The sequence below is a fragment of the Eubalaena glacialis genome, chromosome 8, assembly GCF_028564815.1.
Source record: "Eubalaena glacialis isolate mEubGla1 chromosome 8, mEubGla1.1.hap2.+ XY, whole genome shotgun sequence".
NCBI classification, from domain to species: domain Eukaryota; kingdom Metazoa; phylum Chordata; class Mammalia; order Artiodactyla; family Balaenidae; genus Eubalaena; species Eubalaena glacialis.
In genome coordinates, this window is record NC_083723.1 from 51,976,083 (window position 1) to 51,998,081 (window position 21,999).

General features: G+C 41.2%; 1 protein-coding gene across 1 annotated transcript; it reads right to left on the bottom strand.

The window, feature by feature from the left end:
• Positions 1-2,732: 2,732 nt before the first annotated feature.
• Positions 2,733-20,768, bottom strand: MALSU1 (mitochondrial assembly of ribosomal large subunit 1). Its single transcript, XM_061197689.1, has 4 exons — positions 20,442-20,768; positions 18,697-18,875; positions 4,316-4,397; positions 2,733-2,948 (listed from the first exon to the last, which is right to left on the bottom strand). The coding sequence occupies exons 1-4, from the start codon at positions 20,695-20,697 to the stop codon at positions 2,761-2,763; spliced, it is 705 nt and encodes a 234-aa protein (XP_061053672.1). The 5' UTR covers positions 20,698-20,768; the 3' UTR covers positions 2,733-2,760.
• Between the last annotated feature and the right edge of the window lie 1,231 nt (positions 20,769-21,999).

Genomic DNA, 21,999 nt, shown 5'->3' on the forward strand with positions numbered 1-21,999 from the left:
TGTTTTATTTTTGGCTTTTCAAATTAATGTGAATGTCCTGAATTTGGTCAAAGTGTAAACTTAGATTTTTAGTAATGCTATGTCAATCTCAAGGTAGGCACCAGTATCTACCAATGTCCTTACTGTGAACCTAGATAATACTGTTGCATATGAACTGAGAATTAAAGGTTTTACGTTACAGGACCAATGGGGTGGTTATGTTTTCTGCTTTATTGTTTTAAAATTTTTGGCTATACTATTCTACAGAATAAGATTTAAACTTAAACTCTGAAAACACTTTGCTAGGCCTGGGAATGAGCATTCCTAGCACTGTGGAATGAAATGGTCATGAAATGCCCCCCAAACCATGGTCAAATTTATGACCACGAAGGAGCCCTGCTGACTGGAAATTGGCGCTCGCCGTTGGCACTTGCTGTCTACCTCTACAAAGATTAAATCATGAGCTGCTGCAGCTGCTGACCTTCAACACCCCCTGAAAAGGAGTTCAGAGTGGAGAACAGGAATGAGGCACTCTGTGCTCTGGGAAAAACTGGCAGAACAGGCCTTCAGATAGATAGAGAGATAGATAGATAGATATTTTCAGGAGATTTTATGGGCCCAGATTCTTGCATCTTCTCATACCTAGAGAAACACTAACATCATTAATGGCGACATCTGCTTTGGCTATTAAGGGGAATATTACAATTAAAAGTCAAAATGGAGTAGCTATGGTTTAGACATCCAAGAAAATAACTAGATGACACTGTGGGTGTGATTTCAGGCAAGTCCTTGTATTGCTAAGAACTTGAGTTTTCTGAGCTGTGTCAGACTTGGATGCCACCAGCCGTTCTCAAAATAATGTCTGCTGGCAGCTAGTAACTGCAACCTTACTTTTTAAAGGTCTCCTCTTATATAACTATTACATTTTTAGACAACGGAATTGCTTTAGATCATACATTAACAAAAAGACGACACATGTTTGATGACCAATAGCACCTGTTATCTATGTGTTAATACCACATTAAAAGTTAAAACCTACCTCAAACTAGACAACTGGCTACGTGGCTACAAGTCTCCCCAAAGCACCAGGTCCAGACTGTGTTTCAGGCTTATTCTCCTGAAAAGAAATGACGTTTATTTTGCCTATTAAAATCCCGTTGTCACTCCTCCAGCTACTTCTCATTGGGTCTGTTACACCAAAATGGCAGACCAAGGGATTGAGATTTTAATCATACAAGACTCAGATCCAGGACTCGGGAATCAGAAATATTTCCAGTCCAGTGTCTATTCTCCAAATTGAGGCAGGACTATGCCCTATTGTAGCAGGAAGTGGCCAGCACTGTTGTCGCCCAGTTCCCTGAACTGGAACTGGGCAGGGCTCTGGGGGTCTCCAGAGTACAAACCCTTTCTGTGTCCCCTGTTTCTTGTTTGTAGGATATAGGCTTCACTCAGCCTCCTTGACTTTCCCTGAGTTCCAAAGGGCAGATTCAAACAGTTGCTAATCAGGGAAGGGAGGGGATGCAAAAACAGGGGAGGAGCAGTCAAGTAGTGGTACAGCCTTGGAGCAGGGTCCTGGTTCCACCTCAAGGACTATGCATAACAATATCTTTGAGTTCTGCAGGAACTAAGGCCCCCACCCAGGTGGAGAATGTTAACTTCAGGCTGAGGGCAAGATTCCTGGAGCACTGCCCTGTTACCTCACTACCAATCAATCAGAAGAAAGTCACACACCCTGCAGCCCTCACCCCAAATTTTGCCTGCCTTTTCTGGGCCTGGCGATGACCATCCTGTTAGGCCTCCTGTTTGGCCCTTGTCTGTTTCAACTGCTTACAAGGTTCATCCCCCACAGGGTCCAACAGTTTCAGCTAAACTGCTGTTACTACAAGGATGAATGCCAGTTTCGGGCACAGAATACCTCAATTTAGATCAGGTAGAGAGAGACTTCTACTCTACTAGGCAGGAAGTAGAGGAACTCTCAGGAGTGCTCAGGCAGGAACTCTCAGCAGGAAGTAGTTACAGAAGAAAGAGACCTCCGCTCCAATTCCCAAGAATTATCTTGAGTATGAAGTCTCTCATGGAGGAGTTGTTAGGGGAAACACTGAAACTGCCTGCCCTGGCCAGGCAACATAGTAACCACTTGCATGAGTTATCTTAAACAGGAGGTCCCGGTAAGGAATGCAGAACTAACAAGCTACTACCAACTGGAAGAACTCAGGAAAGGTCAAAAGGAGAGAGGAGACTCCAGTCTATATGTCCTGCCAACCTCCCAGAATCCCTCTCACTGGAATCCACCTTGGCTGAGCCATGCGTGCGCCACCAGGAAGGACCCCGAGTCAGAATGACTGGCCAGAGACAACCCAGAAACTAACCCCATTCCCATAAAACACGAGACTGTGAGCCATGTGGTGGAGCAGTCCTCCTGGGTTCCTTTACCCTCCTGCTCTCCACCTGGGTGCCCTTTCCCAATAAAGTCTCTTGCTTTGTCAGCAAAAAATAAAATAAAAATAAACTCTTAGCAGAGAGCTCAAGTAAAACACAGGGGCCAATGCAACTTCCAGGAAATCCTGCTGAGATCTCAGGAACAAAGACAATATATTAATTTTAGTTTGAATGTACTGATTCATGGTGTGAGAATTAGCTCACTTACCTACAATTTCCATGTGTCAGTTAGGATTAGTGTCCATAGGTAAGACTTGTTTTGACAACAACCAGCTAGGCAGGGTTTAGGAGTTATAAGTGACTCAATCCAAATCTGAAATGACTAAAGCAGTTCATATCATTTTATTCACATTTAAACTCCACAGGAGCCAGAGATGAAGTGTCATCTTCTATTCCAAGAATGAAGTCTTCAGGTAAGGTCTCAGGTGCTATCTGAGCTAACTGGTCATCATAAGAACGAAGGGTCCATAATTTCTCTAATTCATAGGTTTCTCTGGTTTCTGGAAGCATCAAATGAATCACCATGCTGCCTATCAAGGACAGATAAGACTTACAATGAAGAAGCAGTTCATTTGCCTTTACCCTTGTGATCTCACAAACCTCTGTGACAGTTAGAACAGTGGTTCTCAAAGTGTGAACCCCAGATTAGCATTACCTGAGAACTTGTTAGAAATGCAAATTGTGGACATCATCCAGCAAAAATACCACAGAAGTGATGCTGTGCTTTTCTCAGTGCATCATACAGGAGGTATATGATATCTATTTGTAACATTACTCGTGATGGGTTTTGCTTGGGAGACAGTCCTCCAAGGGTATCATCACATTTCTGCACAGCCTGTGAGCAAAGCACTGACAGGCTTTTGTTCTGGACTATTATTTTTAAGGATGTTGGCAAATATTCTCAGAACTACTGTCTCCCTCTGGATCAAAGCGCAAGTGTGCTTACAGCAGTGGTTTTCAATCAGGGACATTTTTGATTTTCACAGTTGGGGGGGTGGAGAGGAGAAGGAGAACATCCTACAATACACAGAATATTCCTCTGCACCTGAATTACCTGGCCGAAAATGTTAATAGTGGCAAGGCTGAGAAACCCTGACATACAGCCTTGGCCAAAAAAGTGTTTTCCACCAGAGCAAATGCAGGCCTGCTTCCTGCCCATTACAAAAGATGTGGATACCCTAATCTTAGGGTTCTTCTCGTGGAACTTTGTGTGCAGGTGCCATCTGGTCTTGTGTTGCTCAGGGACCCTGGTACAAAAATGCTGCTTGATGCTGGCTACTGCTATTGCTGAGTAACAAACTGTGCTTCATCAAACCTTGACTAACTTGTTAGTTTACAGGTAAGATAAAATCTCAGACCCTTCACAGTTCTTCAGTTACTGTTTTTCCCTTTGTATTAACTATCTTTTGGGGAAATAATTTGAAACTATGTATGCATTAATACCCAAATTTGTTAAATCTTTTCAAAATTCTAGTCCTCTGCTCTTGTCCTTCCCTGTGCCTAGAATGCCCTTCACCTTATCTGAGTTATTTACGGCCAAGGTTATGTGTACCCCAAGGTGCCTTCCACCACCACTAAGGGATCTCTCCCATGTTATCCATCCTGTTCTCCACCAGCTTTCTGACCTGTATGACAACTCACATACATACCATGTGAGATGAGGATTTCACATGTGAATAAGACCAACTAAGTTATAAGAAAACTTATTTTAGACACACTTCAAAAATTGTATGCGGAGATAAGAACCTGCTGTATAAAAAACTAAAATAAAATTCTAAAGTTAAAAAAAAAATGTATGTGGAGAAACACTCAGATCTCAATCCTTTTACAACTGAAAATAGTTCAAGATTAGTGCAATATCAAATATTTATCTGTAGAATGTGCCAAAATAACTTACCAAAGTCCACACAGAGCCAGTCATCAGTGTCCTTCCCTTCGATCTTAACATGAGGCTCACTTTTACATTTCAGGTATTTGTACTGAAAAAAACCAGATCACATATTAAAGGGGAAGAGGATAGGGAAAATCTCTGTTCTTACTGAGGGTCTGGGGATATTTTTCTCGGTCTTAATTTGGCAACTAGCTTATTCATTCCTCACAGCTACACCATGCCCCTTAATAACACAGGGAAACTATTTTCCCCCTTAAATCCTACCCACCTCCTACACCTCTCTCCTGAATCCTCCTGCCCAAACCCTTCTGACAGGGCCACCTCACTCATTTACCAAGGTGCCTCAGAGGCAGGCCTAAACTCTCTCAATATCCACTTCTCACATACATCATCCCTTCTGTCCATCCCAGCTTCCTTTCCCTCTCAGGGGAGACAGATGCTGCCTTCCTGTTTTAAGGCTAGGTCTTCTCAGTTCTAATGATTCCACCTCATCTACTTTCATGACAATGTTAATGGGATTTTATCATCCCATAATCTCTATTCCCAGCAAATTCCATGAATAGTCTAAAACAACAAATACACTGTTAAAAAAAAATACTATTACAAGACAAGAACATTATATAATGATAAAAAGGGTCAACCAACCAAGATGACATAACAATTAGAAACATGCACCAAAAACCAGAGCTCCTAAATATATGAAACAAACACTGACAAAATTGAAGGGAGAAACAGATAGCAACCCAGTAATATAGGAGACTCAATACCCCATTTGCATTAATGGATGGAAGATCAATAAGGAAATAGAGAACTTGAACAACACTACAGACCAAGTGAACCTAATGCACATTAACGAACATTCTACCCAACAACAGCAGAATACACATTTTTCTCAAGTGCACATGGAACATTCTCCAGGATAGATCATACGTTAGACAACAAAACAAGTCTTAATAAATTCAAAGATTAAACTCATATAAAATATATTTTCTGATCACAATGAAATGAACTAGAAATCAACAGAAGTAAAACTAGAAAATCCACAAATATGCGAAAATCAAACAATTGTTTTATTACCTTAAACAACTGATCAAAGAAGAAATCACAAGGGAAATTAGAAAATATCTTGAGACAAATGAAGTTATAGAATGCAGTGAGAGCAGCAGTAAGAAGAAAATTTATAGCTGTATACGCTTACATGAAAAAAATAGTTCCCAAATCAACAACATGAATTTATACCTTAAAGAACTAGGAAATGCACCATCAAAAAATCGACAAATAATAAATGCTAGAAAGTGTGTGGAGAAAAGGGAACCCTCTTGCACCGTCGGTGGGAATGTAAGTTGATACAACCACTATGGAGAACAATATGGAGGTTCCTTAAAACACTAAAGATAGAATTACCATATGACCCAGCAATCCCACTCCTGGGCATATATCCAGAGAAAACCATAATTCAAAAAGACAGATGCACCCCAATGTTCATTGCAGCACTATTTACAACAGCCAAGACATGGAAGCAACTGAAATGTCCATAGAGGAGTGGATAAAAATGTGGTACATATATACAATGGAATATTACTCAGCCATAAAAAAAGAATGAAATAATGCCGTTTGCAGGAACATGGACCTAGAGATTATCATATCGAGTGAAGTAAATGAGACAAATATCATATGATATCACTTATATGTGGAATCTAAAAAAATGTTACAAATGAGCTTATTTGCAAAACAAATAGAGTCACAGATACAGAAAACAAACTTATGGTTATCGAGGGGGGAGGGGGGATAAATTGGGAGATTGGGATAGACACATACTGTAGATACTACTATATATAAAATATACAACTAATAAGAACCGACTGTAAGAACTAATAAGAGTATTGAGGGAACTCTACTCAATACTCTGTAATGACCTATATGAAAAAAAAATCTAAAAAAGAGTGGATAAATGTATATGTATAACTGATTCACTTTGCTGTACAGCAGAAACTAACAACACTGTAACTCAACTATACTCCAATAAAAATTAATTTAAATAAATAAATAAATGCTGGAGAGGGTGTGGAGAAAAGGGAACTCTCCTACAGTGTTGGTGGGAATGTAAATTGGTACAGCCACTATGGAGAACAGTATGGAGGTTCCTCAAAAAACTAAATACAGAACTACCATATGAGGGACTTCCCTGGCAGTCCAGTGGTTAACACTATGCAGGGGTGTGGCTTCAATCCCTGGGTGGGGAACTAAGATCCTGCACACCGTGCGGCGTGGTCAAAAAACCAACCTTAAGAAATACAGATAGATATAGATACAGACATAGATATAGATATAGATAGATATATAGATATAGATGTATATAGAACTACCATATGATCCAGCAAGCCCACTCCTGGCCATATATCCAGAGAAAACCATAATTCAAGAAGACACATACATCCCAATGTTCACTGCAGCACTATTTACAATAGCCAAGACATGGAAGCAACCTAAATGTCCTTTGACAGAGGAGTGGATAAAGAAGATGTGGTACATATATACAATAGAATATTACTCAGCCATAAAAAAGAAAGAAATAATGCCATTTGCAGCCACATGGATGGACCTAGAGATTATCATACTAAGTGAAGTCAGACAGACAAAGACAAGTATCATGATATTGCTTATATGTGGAATCTAAAAAAAATGGTACAAATCAACTTATTTACAAAGCAGAAATAGAGTCACAGATGTAGAAAACAAACTTATGGTTACCAGGGGGGAAAAGCGGGGGAGGCGGGTGGGGGTGGACAAATTGGGAGATTGGGATTGATACATACACACTATATATAAAATAGATAATTAATAAGGACCTACTGTATAGCACAGGGAACTCTACACAATACTCTGTAATGATCTATATGGGAAAAGAATCTAAAAGAGTGGATATATGTATAACTGATTCACTTTGCTGTACACCTGAAACTAACACAACATTGTAAGTCAACTATAGTCCAATAAATATTATAAAATAAAAAGAACCAGGAAATGAAAAACTAATTAAACTTAAAGCTGGCAGAAGGAAGAAGTCAATGACCAAATTAAAACAAAATAGACAAAAATCAATGAAACCAAGATTTCGTTTTTCAAAAAGATGAACAAAATTGACCAATAAGCCCCCAAATAACTAAAATCAGAAATGAGTGAGGAGACATTAGAGACAAAACAAACTGGAAAACCCAGAATAAATGGACAAATTCCTAGAAACACACAACCTACCAAGACTGCATCATGAAGAAACAGAAAGTATGAATAGCCCTATTCAATAATAGCAACAGGATTAAGTCATTAATCAAAAACCTCCCAACACAACTGTATCTCAAAAGAAAGGGTGGGGTATGGAGAAAAGAACACACAGAGAAGAAGGAAGGAAAAAACCTCCCAACAAAGAAAAGACCTGGACCACACAGCTTCTTCACTGGTGAATTCTACCAAATACTTAAACATAAGCTGACATCAAATTTTGCTAAAACTCTTCCAAAAAACTGAAGAGGAGGGAACACTTTCTAACTTATTCTATGGGAGTAGCATTAACCTGATACCAAGACCAGACAAAGACCTTATAAGAAAAAACTACACACCAATATCCTTGATGAATACTGATAGAAAAATCCTGAATGAAATACTAGCAAACCTAACTCAATACCGCATTCAAAGAATTATATATCAACAACACCACATGGGATTTATTCCTGGAATGTAAGGATGATTCCACATGAAAAAATCAATGTAGGGACTTCCCTGGTGGCACAGTGGTTAGGAATCCACCTGCCAATGCAGGGGACATGGGTTCGAGCCCTGGTCTGGCAAGATCCCACATGCCATGGAGCAACTAACCCCGAGCGCCACAACTACTAGAGCCTGTGCTCTAGAGCCCATGAGCCACAACTGCTGAGCCCACGTGCCACAATTACTGAAGCCCACACGCCTAGAGCCTGTGCTCCGCAACGAGAGAAGCCACCGCAATGAGAAGCCTGCACACTATAACAAAGAGTAGCCCCCACTTGCCACTACTAGAAACAGCCCACGCACAGCAACGAAGACCCAACACAGCCAAAAATAAATTAATTGAAAAAACCAATGTAATAAACCACATTAACAAAATGAAAGACGAAAACCATAGGATCATCTCAAATTTATGCAGAAAAAGCATTTGACAAAGTTCAATACCCTTTCATGATAAAGACTCAACAGAGATAAGGAAAAAAAAAAAAAAACCTACCTTAAGGTAATAAAAGCCATACATGAGGAGCCCACGGCGATTAGCTATCATCATTCTTGACGGCAAAAAACTGAAAGTTTTTCCTCTCAGATCAGGAAAAACACAAGAATGCCCACTTTTGCCACCTTCTATTCAACACAGTACTGGAAGTTCTAGCCATGGCAATTAGAGCAAGGGAAAAGAAAAGAAAAAAGTAACAAAATTGGAAAGGAAGAAATAAAATTGTCTCAGTTTGCAGATGACATGACCTTTATACATAGAAAACCCTAGGGCTTCCCTGGTGGCGCAGTGGTTAAGAATCTGCCTGCCAACGCAAGGGACACGGGTTCGAGCCCTGGCCCAGGAAGATCCCACATGCTGCAGAGCAACTAAGCCCGTGCGCCACAACTACTGCGCCTGCGCTCTAGAGCCCGCGAGCCACAACTACTGAAGCCTGCATGCCTAGAGCCCGTGCTCCGCGACAAGAGAAGCCACCGCAATGAGAAGCCTGCACACAACAAAGAGTAGCCCCTGCTCGCCGCAACTAGAGAAAGCCTGCAAGCAGCAACGAAGACCCAACACAGCCCGAAATAAATAAATAAATAAATTTATTTATTTATTTTTTTTTTTTTAAAAAGAAAAGAAAACCCTAAAGATTGCACCCAAAAAAACCTGTTAGAAAAAATGAATTCAGCAAAGTTGTAGGATATTAGATCAAAACCCCAAAATCAGTTGCGTTTCTGTACACTTAATAAGCAACCTGAAAAGGAAATTAAGAAAACAATTAGAGAACTTCCCTGGTGGCACAATGGTTAAGAATCCGCCTGCCAATGCAGGGGACATGGGTTCGAGCCCTGGTCTCGGAAGGTTCCACATGCCGCGGAGCAGCTAAGTCCATGCACCACAACTACCGAGCCTGTGCTCTAGAGCCTGCGAGCCACAACTACTGAGCCTGCATGCCACAGCTACTGAAGCCCGTGCGCCTAGAGCCTGTGCTCCACAACAAGAGAAGCCACCGCAATGAGAAGCCTGCACACCACAACGAAGAGTAGCCCACTCACTGCAACCAGAGGAAGCCCGCGTGCAGCAACGAAGACCCAACTCAGCCATCAATTAATAAATTTTTTTAAAAAAGAAAATATTTCTATTTACAATAGAATCAAAAAGGATAAAATACTTAGAAATAAACATAACCATGGAAGCAAAACTCGCACAATGAAAACTAGAAAGCATTGCAAAGGTGCCATCAATAAGCAGACACTCTGTATCCATGAATTGGAACACAATATTGTTAAGACTTTACCTACAGATTCAAAACAATCAATCTCTATCAAAATCCAAGTGACTTTTTTTTGTACAAATAGAAAAATCCATCCTAAAATTTATATGTAATCTAAAGAGACCCCAAATAGCCAAAAACAATCTTGAAAGGGAAGAGCACAGTTGAAGATCTCAAGCTTCCTGATTTAAAAACTTACTACAAAGCTACAGTAATCAAAACAGTGATTAAGATAAACTTATAGACCACGGGAATAAAATAAAGAGCCCATATGGTCAAATGATTTTTCTACAAGGGTGCCAAGTCCATTCAATAAGGAAAGGCAGTCCTTTCAACAAATGGTGCTGTGAAAACTAGATTATCTACATGCAAGAGAATGAAGTTGGAGTCTTTATCTGACACCATCTACAAAAACTAACTGAATACCAAAGACCTAAACATTAAACCTAAAACTATAAAACTCTTAGAAGAAAACACAGTGGATAAGATTGGTTCAAGATGGCGGAGTAGAAGGACATGCGCTCACTCCCTCTTGCGAGAGCACCAGAATCACAACTAACTGCTGAACAATCATCGACGGGAAGACACTGGAACTCACCAAAAAAGATACCCCACATCCAAAGACAAAGGAGAAGCCACAATAAGATGGTGGGAGGGGCACACTCACAATAAAATCAAATCCCATAACTGCTGGGTGGGTGACTCACAAACTGGAGAACACTTATACCACAGAAGTCCACCCACTGGAGTGAAGGTTCTGAGCCCCACACCAGGCTTCCCAACCTGGGGGTCCGGCAATGGGAGGAGGAACTCCTAGAGAACCAGACTTTGAAGGCTAGTGGGATTTGATTGCAGGACTCCAACAGGACTGAGGGGAACAGAGACTCCACTCTTGGAGGGCACACACAAAGTAGTGTGCGCATCGGGACCCAGGGGGAGGAGCAGTGACCCCATAGGACACTGAATCAGACCTACCTGCCAGTGTTGGAGGGTCCCCTGCAGAGGCGGGGAGCGGCTGTGTCTCACCGTGAGGACAAGGACACTGGCAGCAGAAGTTCTGGGAAGTACTCCTTGGTGTGAGCCCTCCCAGAGTCGGCCATTAGCCCCACCAAAGAGCCGGGTAGGCTCCAGTGTTGGGTTGCCTCAGGCCAAAGAACCAACAGGGAGGGAAACCAGCCCCACCCATCAGCAGACAAGCGGATTAAAGTTTTACTGAGCTCTGCCCACCAGAGCAACAGTCAGCTCTACCCACCACCAGTCCCTCCCATCAGGAAACTTGCACAAGCCTCTTAGATAGCCTCATCCACCAGAGGGCAGACAGCAGAAGCAAGAAGAACTACAATCCTGCAGCCTGTGGAACAAAAACCACATTCACAGAAAGACAGACAAAACGAAAAGCCAGAGGGCTATGTACCAGATGAAGGAACAAGATAAAACCCCAGAAAAACAACTAAATGAAGTGCAGATAGGAAACCTTCCAGAAAAAGAATTCAGAATAACGATAGTGAAGATGATCCAGGACCTCAGAAAAAGAATGGAGGCAAAGATCGAGAAGATGCAAGAAATGTTTAACAAAGACCTAGAAGAATTAAAGAACAAACAAACAGAGATAAACGATACAATAATTGAAATGAAAAATACACTAGAAGGAACCAATAGCAGAATAACTAAGGCAGAAGAATGGATAAGTGACTTGGAAGACAGAATGGTGGAATTCACTGCCATGGAACAGAATAAAGAAAAAAGAATGAAAAGAAATGAAGACAGCCTAAGAGAACTCTGGGACAACATTAAACACAACAACATTCAATCATAGGGGTCCCAGAAGGAGAAGAGACAGAGAAAGGACCCGAGAAAATATTTGAAGAGATTATAGTTGAAAACTTCCCTAATGTGGGAAAGGAAATAGCCACCCAAGTCCAAGAAGCACAGAGAGTCCCAGGAAAGATAAACCCAAGGAGAAACACACCGAGACACATAGTAATCAAATTGACAAAAATTAAAGACAAAAATTATTGAAAGCAACAAGGGAAAAATGACAAATAACATACAAGGGAACTCCCAGAAGGTTAACAGCTGATTTCTCAGCAGAAACTCTACAAGCCAGAAGGGAGTGGCATGATATATTTCAAATGATGAAGGAGAAGAACCTACAACCAAGATTACTCTACCCAGCAAGGATCTCATTGAGATTCCACGGAGAAATCAAAAGCTTTACAGACAAGCAAAAGAGAATTCAGCACCACCAAACCAACTCTACAACAAATGCTAAAGGAACTTCTCTAAGTGGGAAACACAAGAGAAGAAAAGGACCTACAAAAACAAACCCATAACAATTAAGAAAATGGTAATAGGAACAGACATATCAATAATTACCTTAAACATGAACGGATTAAATGCTCCAACCAAAAGACACAGGCTTGCTGAATGGATAAAAAAACAAGACCCATATATATGCTGTCTACAAGACACCCACTTCAGACCTAGGGACACATAGAGTGAAAGTGAGGGGATAGAAAAAGATATTCCATGCAAAAGGAAATCAAAAGAAAGCTGGAATAGCAATACTCATATCAGATAAAACAGACTTTAAAATAAAGAATGTTATAAGAGACAAGGACACTACATAATGATCAAGGGATCAATCCAAGAGAAGATATAACAATTATAAATATATATGCACCCAACATAGGAGCACCTCAATACATAGGGCAACTGCTAACAGCTATAAAAAAGGAAATCGACAGTAACACAATAATAGTGGAGGACTTTAACACCTCACTTACATCAGTGGACAGATCATCCAAACAGAAAATTAATAAGAAAACACAAGCTTTAAATGACACAAAAGACCAGATAGATTTAATTGATATTTATAGGACATTCCATCCAAAAACAGCAGATTACACTTTCTTCTCAAGTGCACACGGACAATTCTCCAGGAAAAATCACATCTTGGGCCACAAATCAAGCCCCAGTAAATTTAAGAAAATTGAAATCATATCAAGCATCTTATCTGACCACAAAGCTATGAGATTAGAAATCAATTACAGGGAAAAAAACATAAAAAACAAACACATGGAGGCTAAACAATACGTTACTAAGAGATCACTGAAGAAATCAAAGAGGAAATGAAAAAATACCTAGAGACAAATTCCAATGAAAACACGATGATCCAAAACCTATGGGATGCAGCAAAAACAGTTCTAAGAGGGAAGTTTATAGCAATACAATCCTACCTCAAGAAACAAGAAAAATCTCAAACTAACCATACACTTAAAGGAACTAGAGAAAGAAGAACAAACAAAACCCAAAGTTAGCAGAAGGAAAGAAATCATAAAGTTCAGAGCAGAAATAAATGAAACAGAAACAAAGAAAACAATAGCAAAGATCAATAAAACTGAAAGCTGGTTCTTTGAGAAGATAAACAAAATTGATAAACCATTAGCCAGACTCATCAAGAAAAAGAGGGAGAGGACTCAAATCAATAAAATTAGAAACGAAAAAGAAGTTACAACAGACACTGCAGAAATACAAAGCATCCTAAGAGACTACTACAAGCAACTTTATGCCAATAAATTGGACAACCTGGAAGAAATGGACAAATTCTTGGAAAGGTATAACCTTCCAAGACTGAACCAGAAAGAAATAGAAAATATGAATAGACCAATCACAAGTAATGAAATTGAAACTGTGATTAAAAATCTTCCAACAAACAAAAGTCCAGGGCCACATGGCTTCACAGGTGAATTCTATCAAACATTTAGAGAACAGCTAACATCCATCCTTCTCAAACTCTTCCAAAAAATTGCAGAGGAAGGAACACTCCCAAACTCATTCTATGAGGCCACCATCACCCTGATACCAAAACCAGACAAAGATACTACAAAAAAAGAAAATTACAGACCAATATCACTGATGAATATAGATGCCAAAATCCTCAACAAAATACTAGCAAACAGAATCCAACAACACATTAAAAGGATCATACACCATGATCAAGTGGGATTTATCCCAGGGATGCAAGGATTCTTCAATATACGCAAATCAATCAATGTGATATACCATATTAACAAACTGAAGAATAAAAACCATATGATCATCACAATAGATGCAGAAAAAGCTTTTGACAAAATTGAACACCCATTTATGATAAAAATTCTCCAGAAAGTGGGCATAGAGGGAACCTACCTCAACATAATAAAGGCCATATATGACAAACCCACAGCAAACATCATTCTCAATGGTGAAAAACTGAGAGCATTTTCTCTAAGATCAGGAACAAGACAAGGATGTCCACTCTGGCCACTATTATTCAACATAGTTTTGGAAGTCCTAGCCACGACAATCAGAGAAGAAAAAGACATAAAAGGAATACAAATTGGAAAAGAAGAAGTAAAACTGTCACTGTTTGCAGATGACGTGACACTATACATAGAGAATCCTAAAGATGCCACCAGAAAACTACTAGAGCTAATCAATGAATTCGGTAAAGTTGCAGGACACAAAATCAATGCACAGAAATCTCTTGCATTCCTATACACTAATGATGAAAAATCTGAAAGAGAAATTAAGGAAACACTCCCATTTACCACTGCAACAAAATGAATAAAATACCTAGGAATAAACCTAACTAGGGAGATAAAAGACCTGTATGCAGAAAACTATACGACACTGATGAAAGAAATTAAAGATGATACAAACGGAGAGATATACCATGTTCTTGGATTGGAAGAATCAACATTGTGAAAATGACTCTACTACCCAAAGCAATCTACAGATTCAATGCAATCCCTATCAAATTACCAATGGCATTTTTTACAGAACTAGAACAAAAAAATCTTAAAATTTGTATGGAGACACAAAAGACCCCGAATAGCCAAAGCAGTCTTGAGGGAAAAAAATGGAGCTGAAGGAATCAGACTCCCTTCAGACTATACTACAAAGCTACAGTAATCAAAACCATATGGTACTGGCACAAAGACAGAAATATAGATCAATGGAACAGGATAGAAAGCCCAGAGACAAACCCACGCACCTATGGTTAACTAATCTATGACAAAGGAGGCAAGGATATACAATGGAGAAAAGACAGTCTCTTCAATAAGTGGTGCTGGGAAGACTGGACAGCTACATGTAAAAGAATGAAATTAGAACACTCCCTAACACCATACACAAAAATAAACTCAAAATGGATTAGAGACCTAAATGTAAGACTGGACACTATAAGACTCTTAGAGGGGGCTTCCCTGGTGGTGCAGTGGTAAAGAATCCGCCTGCCAATGCAGGGGACACGGGTTCGAGCCCTGGGCCGGGAAGATCCCACATGCCGCGGAGCAACTAAGCCCATACGCCACAACTACTGAGCCTGCGCTCTAGAGCCCACGAGCCACAACTACTGAAGCCCGTATGCCTAGAGCCCGTGCTCAGCAACCAAAGAAGCCACCGCAATGAGAAGCCCACGCACCGCAACACCACAACTAGAGAAAGCCAGCAAGCAGCCATAAATAAATAAATAAATTTAAAAAAAAAACTTAGAGGAAAACATAGGAAGAACGCTCTTTGACATAAATCACAGCAAGATCTTTTTTGATCCACCTCCTACAGTAATGGAAATAAAAACAAAAATAAACAAATAGGACTTAATGAAACTTAAAAACTTTTGCAAAGCAAAGGAAACTACAAACAAGATGAAAAGACAACCCTCAGAATGGGAAAAAATATTTGCAAACGAATCAACGGACAAAGGACTAATCTCCAAAATATATAAACAGCTCATGCAGCTCAATATTAAAATACAAACAACCCAATCCAAAAATGGGCAGAAGACCTCAACAGACATTTCTCCAAAGAAGACATACAGATGGCCAAGAAGCACATGAAAAGCTGCTCAGCGTCACTAATTATTAGAGAAATGCAAATCAAAACTACAATGAGGTATCACCTCACATTGGTTATAATGGGCATTATCAGAAAATCTACAAACAACAAATGCTGGAGAGGGTGTGGAGAAAAGGGAACCCTCTTGCACTGTTGGTGGGAATGTAAATTGATACAGCCACTATGGAGAACAGTATGGAGGTTCCTTAAAAAACTAAAAATAGAATTACCATATGACCCAGCAATCCCACTACCGGGCATATACCCAAAGAAAACCATAATTCAAAAAAGACACATGCACCCCAATGTTCATTACAGCACTACTGACAATAGCCAAGACGTGGAAGCAACCTAAATGCCCATCGACAGACGAATGCATAAAGAAGATGTGGTACATATATACAATGGAATATTACTCAGCCATAAAAAGGAACGAAATTGGGTCATTTGTAGAGACGTGGATGGAGCTGGAGACTGTCATACAGATTGAAGTAAGTCAGAAAGAGAAAAACAAATATCGTATATTAACGCATATATGTGGAATCTGGAAAAATGGTACAGATGAACTGGTTTGCAGGGCAGAAATAGACACACAGATGTAGAGAACAAACGTATGGACACGAAGGGGGGAAAGTGGTGGGGGCGGGTGGTGGTGTGATGAATTGGGAGATTGGGATTGACATATATACACTAATATGTATAAAATGGATAACTAATAAGAACCTGCTGTATAAAAATATAAAATTCAAAAAAATAAAAATAAAAAAATAAAGTAATCCTCCCCCCACAAAAAAAGAAGAAAACACAGTGGAAAAGCTTCATGACATTGGATTTGGCAATGATTTCTTGGATATGAGACCAAAAGCAAAAGCAGAAAAATTTAAAACTTTGGTGCATCAAAGGACACAATCAACAGAGTAAGAAGGCAACCTACAGAATGGGAGAAAATATTTGCACATCACATAGATGATACGGGATTTATATCCAGAATATACAGAGAACTCCTACAACTTCACAATAAAAAAACAAACTCGATTAAAACACGGGCAAAGGACCTGAATAGGCATTTCTCCAAATGTACACAAATGGCTAATAACCATGAGAAAAGATCCTCAACATCACTAATTTAGGGAAATGCAAATCAAAACCACAACAGGGTACCACTTCACGCTCATTAGGATTACTATCAATATTATCAACAAACCAGAAAACAACGAAAATAACAAGTGGTGAGCATGTGGAGAAATTGGAACACTTGTGCACTGCTGGTGGGAATGTAAAGTGGTACAGCTACTGTGTAAAAGTGTGATGGTTCCTCAAAAAATTAAACACAGAATTACCATGATCTGGCAATTCCACTTATGAAATTAAAAGCAGGGATCTGAACAGATATTTCTACACTCATGATTATAGCAGCATTATTCACAATAGCCAAAAGGTGGAAGCAACCCAAATGCCCACCAATGGGTGAATAAGATAAAATGTGGTATATACATACATTAAAATATTCAGTCTTAAAAAGAAGGAAATTCTGACACATGCTACAACACAGATGAACCTTGAAAAATATTATGCTAAGTGAAATAAGCCAGTCACAAAAGGAAAATTAGAGTATGATTCCGCTCAAGGAGGTACTTATTAGTGTAGTGAAATTCACAGAGACAGAAAGCAGTATGGTGGACGCCAGAGGCTGGGGAAGGAAGAATGGGAAGTTATTGTTTAATGTGTAGTTTTTTGCAAGATGAAAAAAGAAAAACGTTCTGGAGATGGATAGTGGTAATGGTTGCACAACAATGTGAATGTAATTAACGTCACTTAACTGAACACCTAAAAATGGCTAAAATGTTCAGTTTTGTCATGTATATTTTACCACAAACAAGAACAAAACTTTCTTGACCTTGCATTTTTCTCCCTCATCTAAAATTTTTGCAAAAGGAATTTCTATTCCCCTCCCTTGCTCTTCCACAGAAACTTTCTCTGAAAAATCTTTCTTTTTATATCTCCAAGTCCAATGGTCACTTCTAAGTCTTACTTACTCTGTCTTACTATTACATCTGACAGAGACCCTAGGATCCTGCCTTTTAACTCCTCCATGCCCTCCTAGTTCTCTTAGTCTCTCCAACTACCCCCTCTTTTTGAATCTTCCTTTGTTCCGCCATGTTGCACCAGGGTTTTGTTCTCAGTCCCCTATTTTACCACTCTTCTCTAGGCAATCCCAGCTATTCTTTTCGTCTTACTGTCCCCTCTCTGACCAATTTTCAACAGGGTGAAAGAAGTATGTTCCCCTCTAGAGTGGTAGCAGAATCAGCTTCCAAGTACACTTTCTTCCTCATTCTGATTCCTATTCAGTCTAGTTGGAAAATGAACTGCCTTCTCTTTCCTCAACTAGACCTGTGAATTTGGCGGGCAAGAACTGATCTTTTTCATTTTTGTCTTCCCAATACCCAGCACCGTGCCTGGGAACACTGGACATGCTCAAACATTTGAATTAAACTCTAGGCCAGCACTACCCAATAGAAGTTTCTGCAACTATGGAAATGTTTTATAGTTGTGTCCAGTATGGTAGCCATTAGCCACATGGGGCCACCAAGCACCTGAAATGTGGCTAGTACAACTGAAGAACTGAATTTTTAGTTTTATTTTATAATTACATAGCCACATGGTGCTAGTGGGTGTCACACTGGACAGTTTTGCTCTAGAAATCCCTCTGGGTTATATTGCCTTCTAGCCTGCCTCAGGTAGTTTTTTTTTGTATTATTTTTCTTGTCACAAGAGACAAGAATGTAAAATATCCTGACCCACTAAGGCTAGATATTGGTCCCCATAACTTTCACTATCAAAGAACATAAAACACTCATGCAAATTCTAAAAATCTGGGCTTCTTATATAATCTTATGTGAAGGGTTTAGTTTTTAAATGTTGCTCTTCCGCCTGATGCATTGACACTATTCCATTAAGTTAAAGGTTCCAAAGAAAAAGAAAGCATCCTACCATTTTCACAATGTAGTAGGCCATGGCATGTAAGTGTCGAGTGGAAGTTCCACTACCAATTACAAAGTAATCTGTATATTCCATTTCTGGAGGAACCTTGATGACACAAATGTCTCTTGCATTTTCTTGCCTCAGAAGTGAAACCAGCATATCGATGTCAAACTTGGGACCAGTATGATCTGAAATGCATAAAGATTTGCTTATGTCAGATGGCCAAGTAAAGACAGACACGATATGCACCCAGAGATGCGGGCAGCTGACAGCGAAACTGCTCCTCCATGAAGGTGTTCAGGCCTCCTGGAAGTTGAAGCTGGGCACTGCTTTCATACAGCACTGCTCAACTTATGGGAAGGGTGCGCAGGTCACAGACAGCCACCACACACATCCTTTCCTATTAGCACACGCAAGAAGAACCAGACATCAGCAACGATGGCTTTCTGTTCTAGTACCTGAGGAAATGAGTAACACAGCTCAAGCAGAGAATTGCTATACAAAGAGAGGAAAACGGGAATTCCCTGGTGGCGCAGTGGTGGGGAGTCCACCTGCCAATGCAGGGGACACGGGTTCGAGCCCTGGTCCGGGAAGATCCCACATGCCGCAGAGCAACTAAGCCCGTGCACCGCAACTGCTGAGCCTGCGCTCTAGAGCCTGCGAGCCACGGCTGCTGAGCCCGTGCGCCACAGCTACTGAGGGCCGCCTGCCTAGAGCCCGTGCTCTGCAACAAGAGAAGCCACCGCAGTGAGAAGGCCGCGCACCACAGCAAAGAGTATCCCCCGCTCGCCTCAACTAGAGAAAGCCCATGCGGAGCAACAAAGACCCAACACAGCCAAAAAAAAAAAAAGGTTAATAATAATAATTTTAAAAAAAGAGAGGAAAACAGGAGCACAATTTGGGGAGGTGGTAATATCTTGGGGCATATTAAATTGAATTCCAGCCATAAAGGGTCACAGAACTAGAACTGTGAACTGGAAGGGCTCTTGGGTAGTATCAGTCCACAACCTTCATTTGAGAGATAAACTCAGAACTAGCTGAGTAAGTGTGTGGCCCCAAATCTACCAATCCGAGGGTTAAAACTTTAACAGCAGTTCTCATTTTGAACTCTCAAGGTTTTCTTACGATGCCAGTTGGGTTATGTAACAACCGTTATCTGTGAAAACCGTTTTTTGTTTTTTTTTTCCTCTAGAGATTTAGATATTCAGCTCTTCACCGTGGTGTATTACAGCCTGTGGACTTAACAGCTCTCTCCAGTTCTAAAGCTGACTCCCAGGGCCCTAGTGGCTAACCTCTCCCTCTCATACTTTATCCTTTCACAGGTGTGATCTGTTTACCACCTCTCAAGTTTCTAAAAGCTTACAATACTTAGAGGCTCTTAAATTGGCCCCATCTCCTATTAGCGCTTCTTACGCAGCCCTGAGCCCCCAGACCCTGGCTCTTCCTCAGAATCCTCACGCCCCAACACTCTCGACAAGTCCATTTCTCGGAACCCTAGACAGAGTGTGAAGGGGGATGAGGACGGTGAGGTTGTGATGCCAAGGGTCCGACGTGGCCGTTCGGACAGACGCCTGGGGTTTGGGAGACTTCAGTCCATCTCTTGATCTCACTCTGAAATGCAAAGTTGGTGCCGACAACCTTTGCAGTCCCTTCCAGTTCTGCTCTGTAGGAGTTTTGTGACCCCACGAGAAATGCAAAAAGAGAGGAACTCAGCCTCTTTAGCTGGGACCCGGCTCCCTCCTCCTCGCCCGTACCTGCGGTGCCTGACTCCGGGGGCCCCTCGCCGGCGGTTCCCTCCGCCCGCTCCTCCAGGCCCGGCCCGCCGTGCAGGCCGCGCGCTCGGTCGGGGGCCGGGCAGACCCTGCCGAGCGTCGGTCCCACCGGAAGCCGCCCCACGAACAGCAGCCGAAGCCGGAGCCCCGCGGCCGCCGCGGGCCACACTCCCGGGGAGAAAGCCCGGCGCCACAGCAGCGCCCCGAGCCGCAGCGCCACGCAACCCCACGGCCCCATCGCCGTCGCCACGCGTCGACTCACGAGGCGGGGCTTAATGGGGCTCGAGCGGGCCTGCGGCTTTCCATAGGCCAGGTCGACACGCCAGGGCTTGGAAAATTGACGTCAGGAGCGTGGGCGTGGCCAGGGCCCGAAGGTGGGGCCGTGGGCGGAGTGGGAGGAGGAGGGTAACCCGACAGTGACCCGGAAGAATTTAGGGATTAGGGATTAGGTTTTGTAGGCGTCAGAGGACTAGGATTTCACTACTCACCTTGCGTTCCCCTGCACCGTACTGACGCACTGTGTCTTCCTTGAATTGTTCTTATTTTTCCTTGATGTCTCAGTTCACTGGAATGTAAACAGCATGAAGGCAGAAATTTTTGTTTTTATCTGTTCTCTCCACAGCACCTAAAGCTGAAAGTACGGAAGTTGCTTCTGTTGATTAGACTGGAATTAGGACATAGCCCATTACCAAAGAAGTTGTCAAGATTCCCTTGCAAATTTGAAATCCCATGAGGAACATCTGTTATCCTGGGCGGGGATTGGGTGGGAGGCAGAGATTAAGGACCATTTGGAAAACGTTCTTAGTAGGTCAGCCCTTCGGGGACATTCCCCGAATGGAGTTATTTTATGCTAATGTACTGCGCTGTGGCGCTCACCTCGGTGAGAGTAAGGAATGCTGAGTTGCAGTTACAGTATTGAATCCTAGGATGTGAGAGCTTAAAGAGACCCAGGGAGGAAAAATGACTTGCCTGTGGCCAAGCTGGAACCAGAAGCTGTTTCTGAACTCCAGCCTGGTAACTTCTGAAAGGAAGAGGCTAGTAGAAGGGGGAAAATATCTCGGATGCCTGGAACAGTGCCAAGCACATAGTAGGTACTCCAAATGCTTGACATATTACTTAATTTCTTTTAAAGAAATAACTCCAAGCATTAATTTTTAAAATTAAAAACTACAGAAACTAAGCACCTGTGTGTACCACCCTGAATAGTCACAATTGCTTCAAGTTATTTTTGAAAATAAGAAGAATAAAGTGTTACAGTGTTAAGTCTCATCCTTCTCACTTCCATTTCCCCATAGGCATGGATTTGGTGCTTCTCCCAGCATTTGCCATCAGTTCTGCGTTTCCATTATTTTTTCTGAACACCCCAAACCTGCTTTACCACCGGTATTTGCCATCTCATTTAATGGGTCATCATCCCCCCCAAATCTCCTAAATTCTGGACTGCATTCACTGCAGGATCTTCCTGCAACAACTATTCCATTCTCAAATCCTGCTTATGCTACCTCCAAAATATTTTTTGAATCCAACTTCTCGTCTTCAT

Excerpts from the sequence above, each read along its gene's own strand:
- MALSU1 (XM_061197689.1), bottom strand. The coding sequence starts at position 20,697 with ATGGGGCCGTGGGGTTGCGTGGCGCTGCGGCTCGGGGCGCTGCTGTGG. Across the intron at positions 18,876-20,441 it reads CCCGGAGTCAGGCACCGCAG|ATCATACTGGTCCCAAGTTT; the intron begins GTACGGGCGAGG and ends TATGCATTTCAG. Across the intron at positions 4,398-18,696 it reads CCTACTACATTGTGAAAATG|TACAAATACCTGAAATGTAA; the intron begins GTAGGATGCTTT and ends GGTTTTTTTCAG.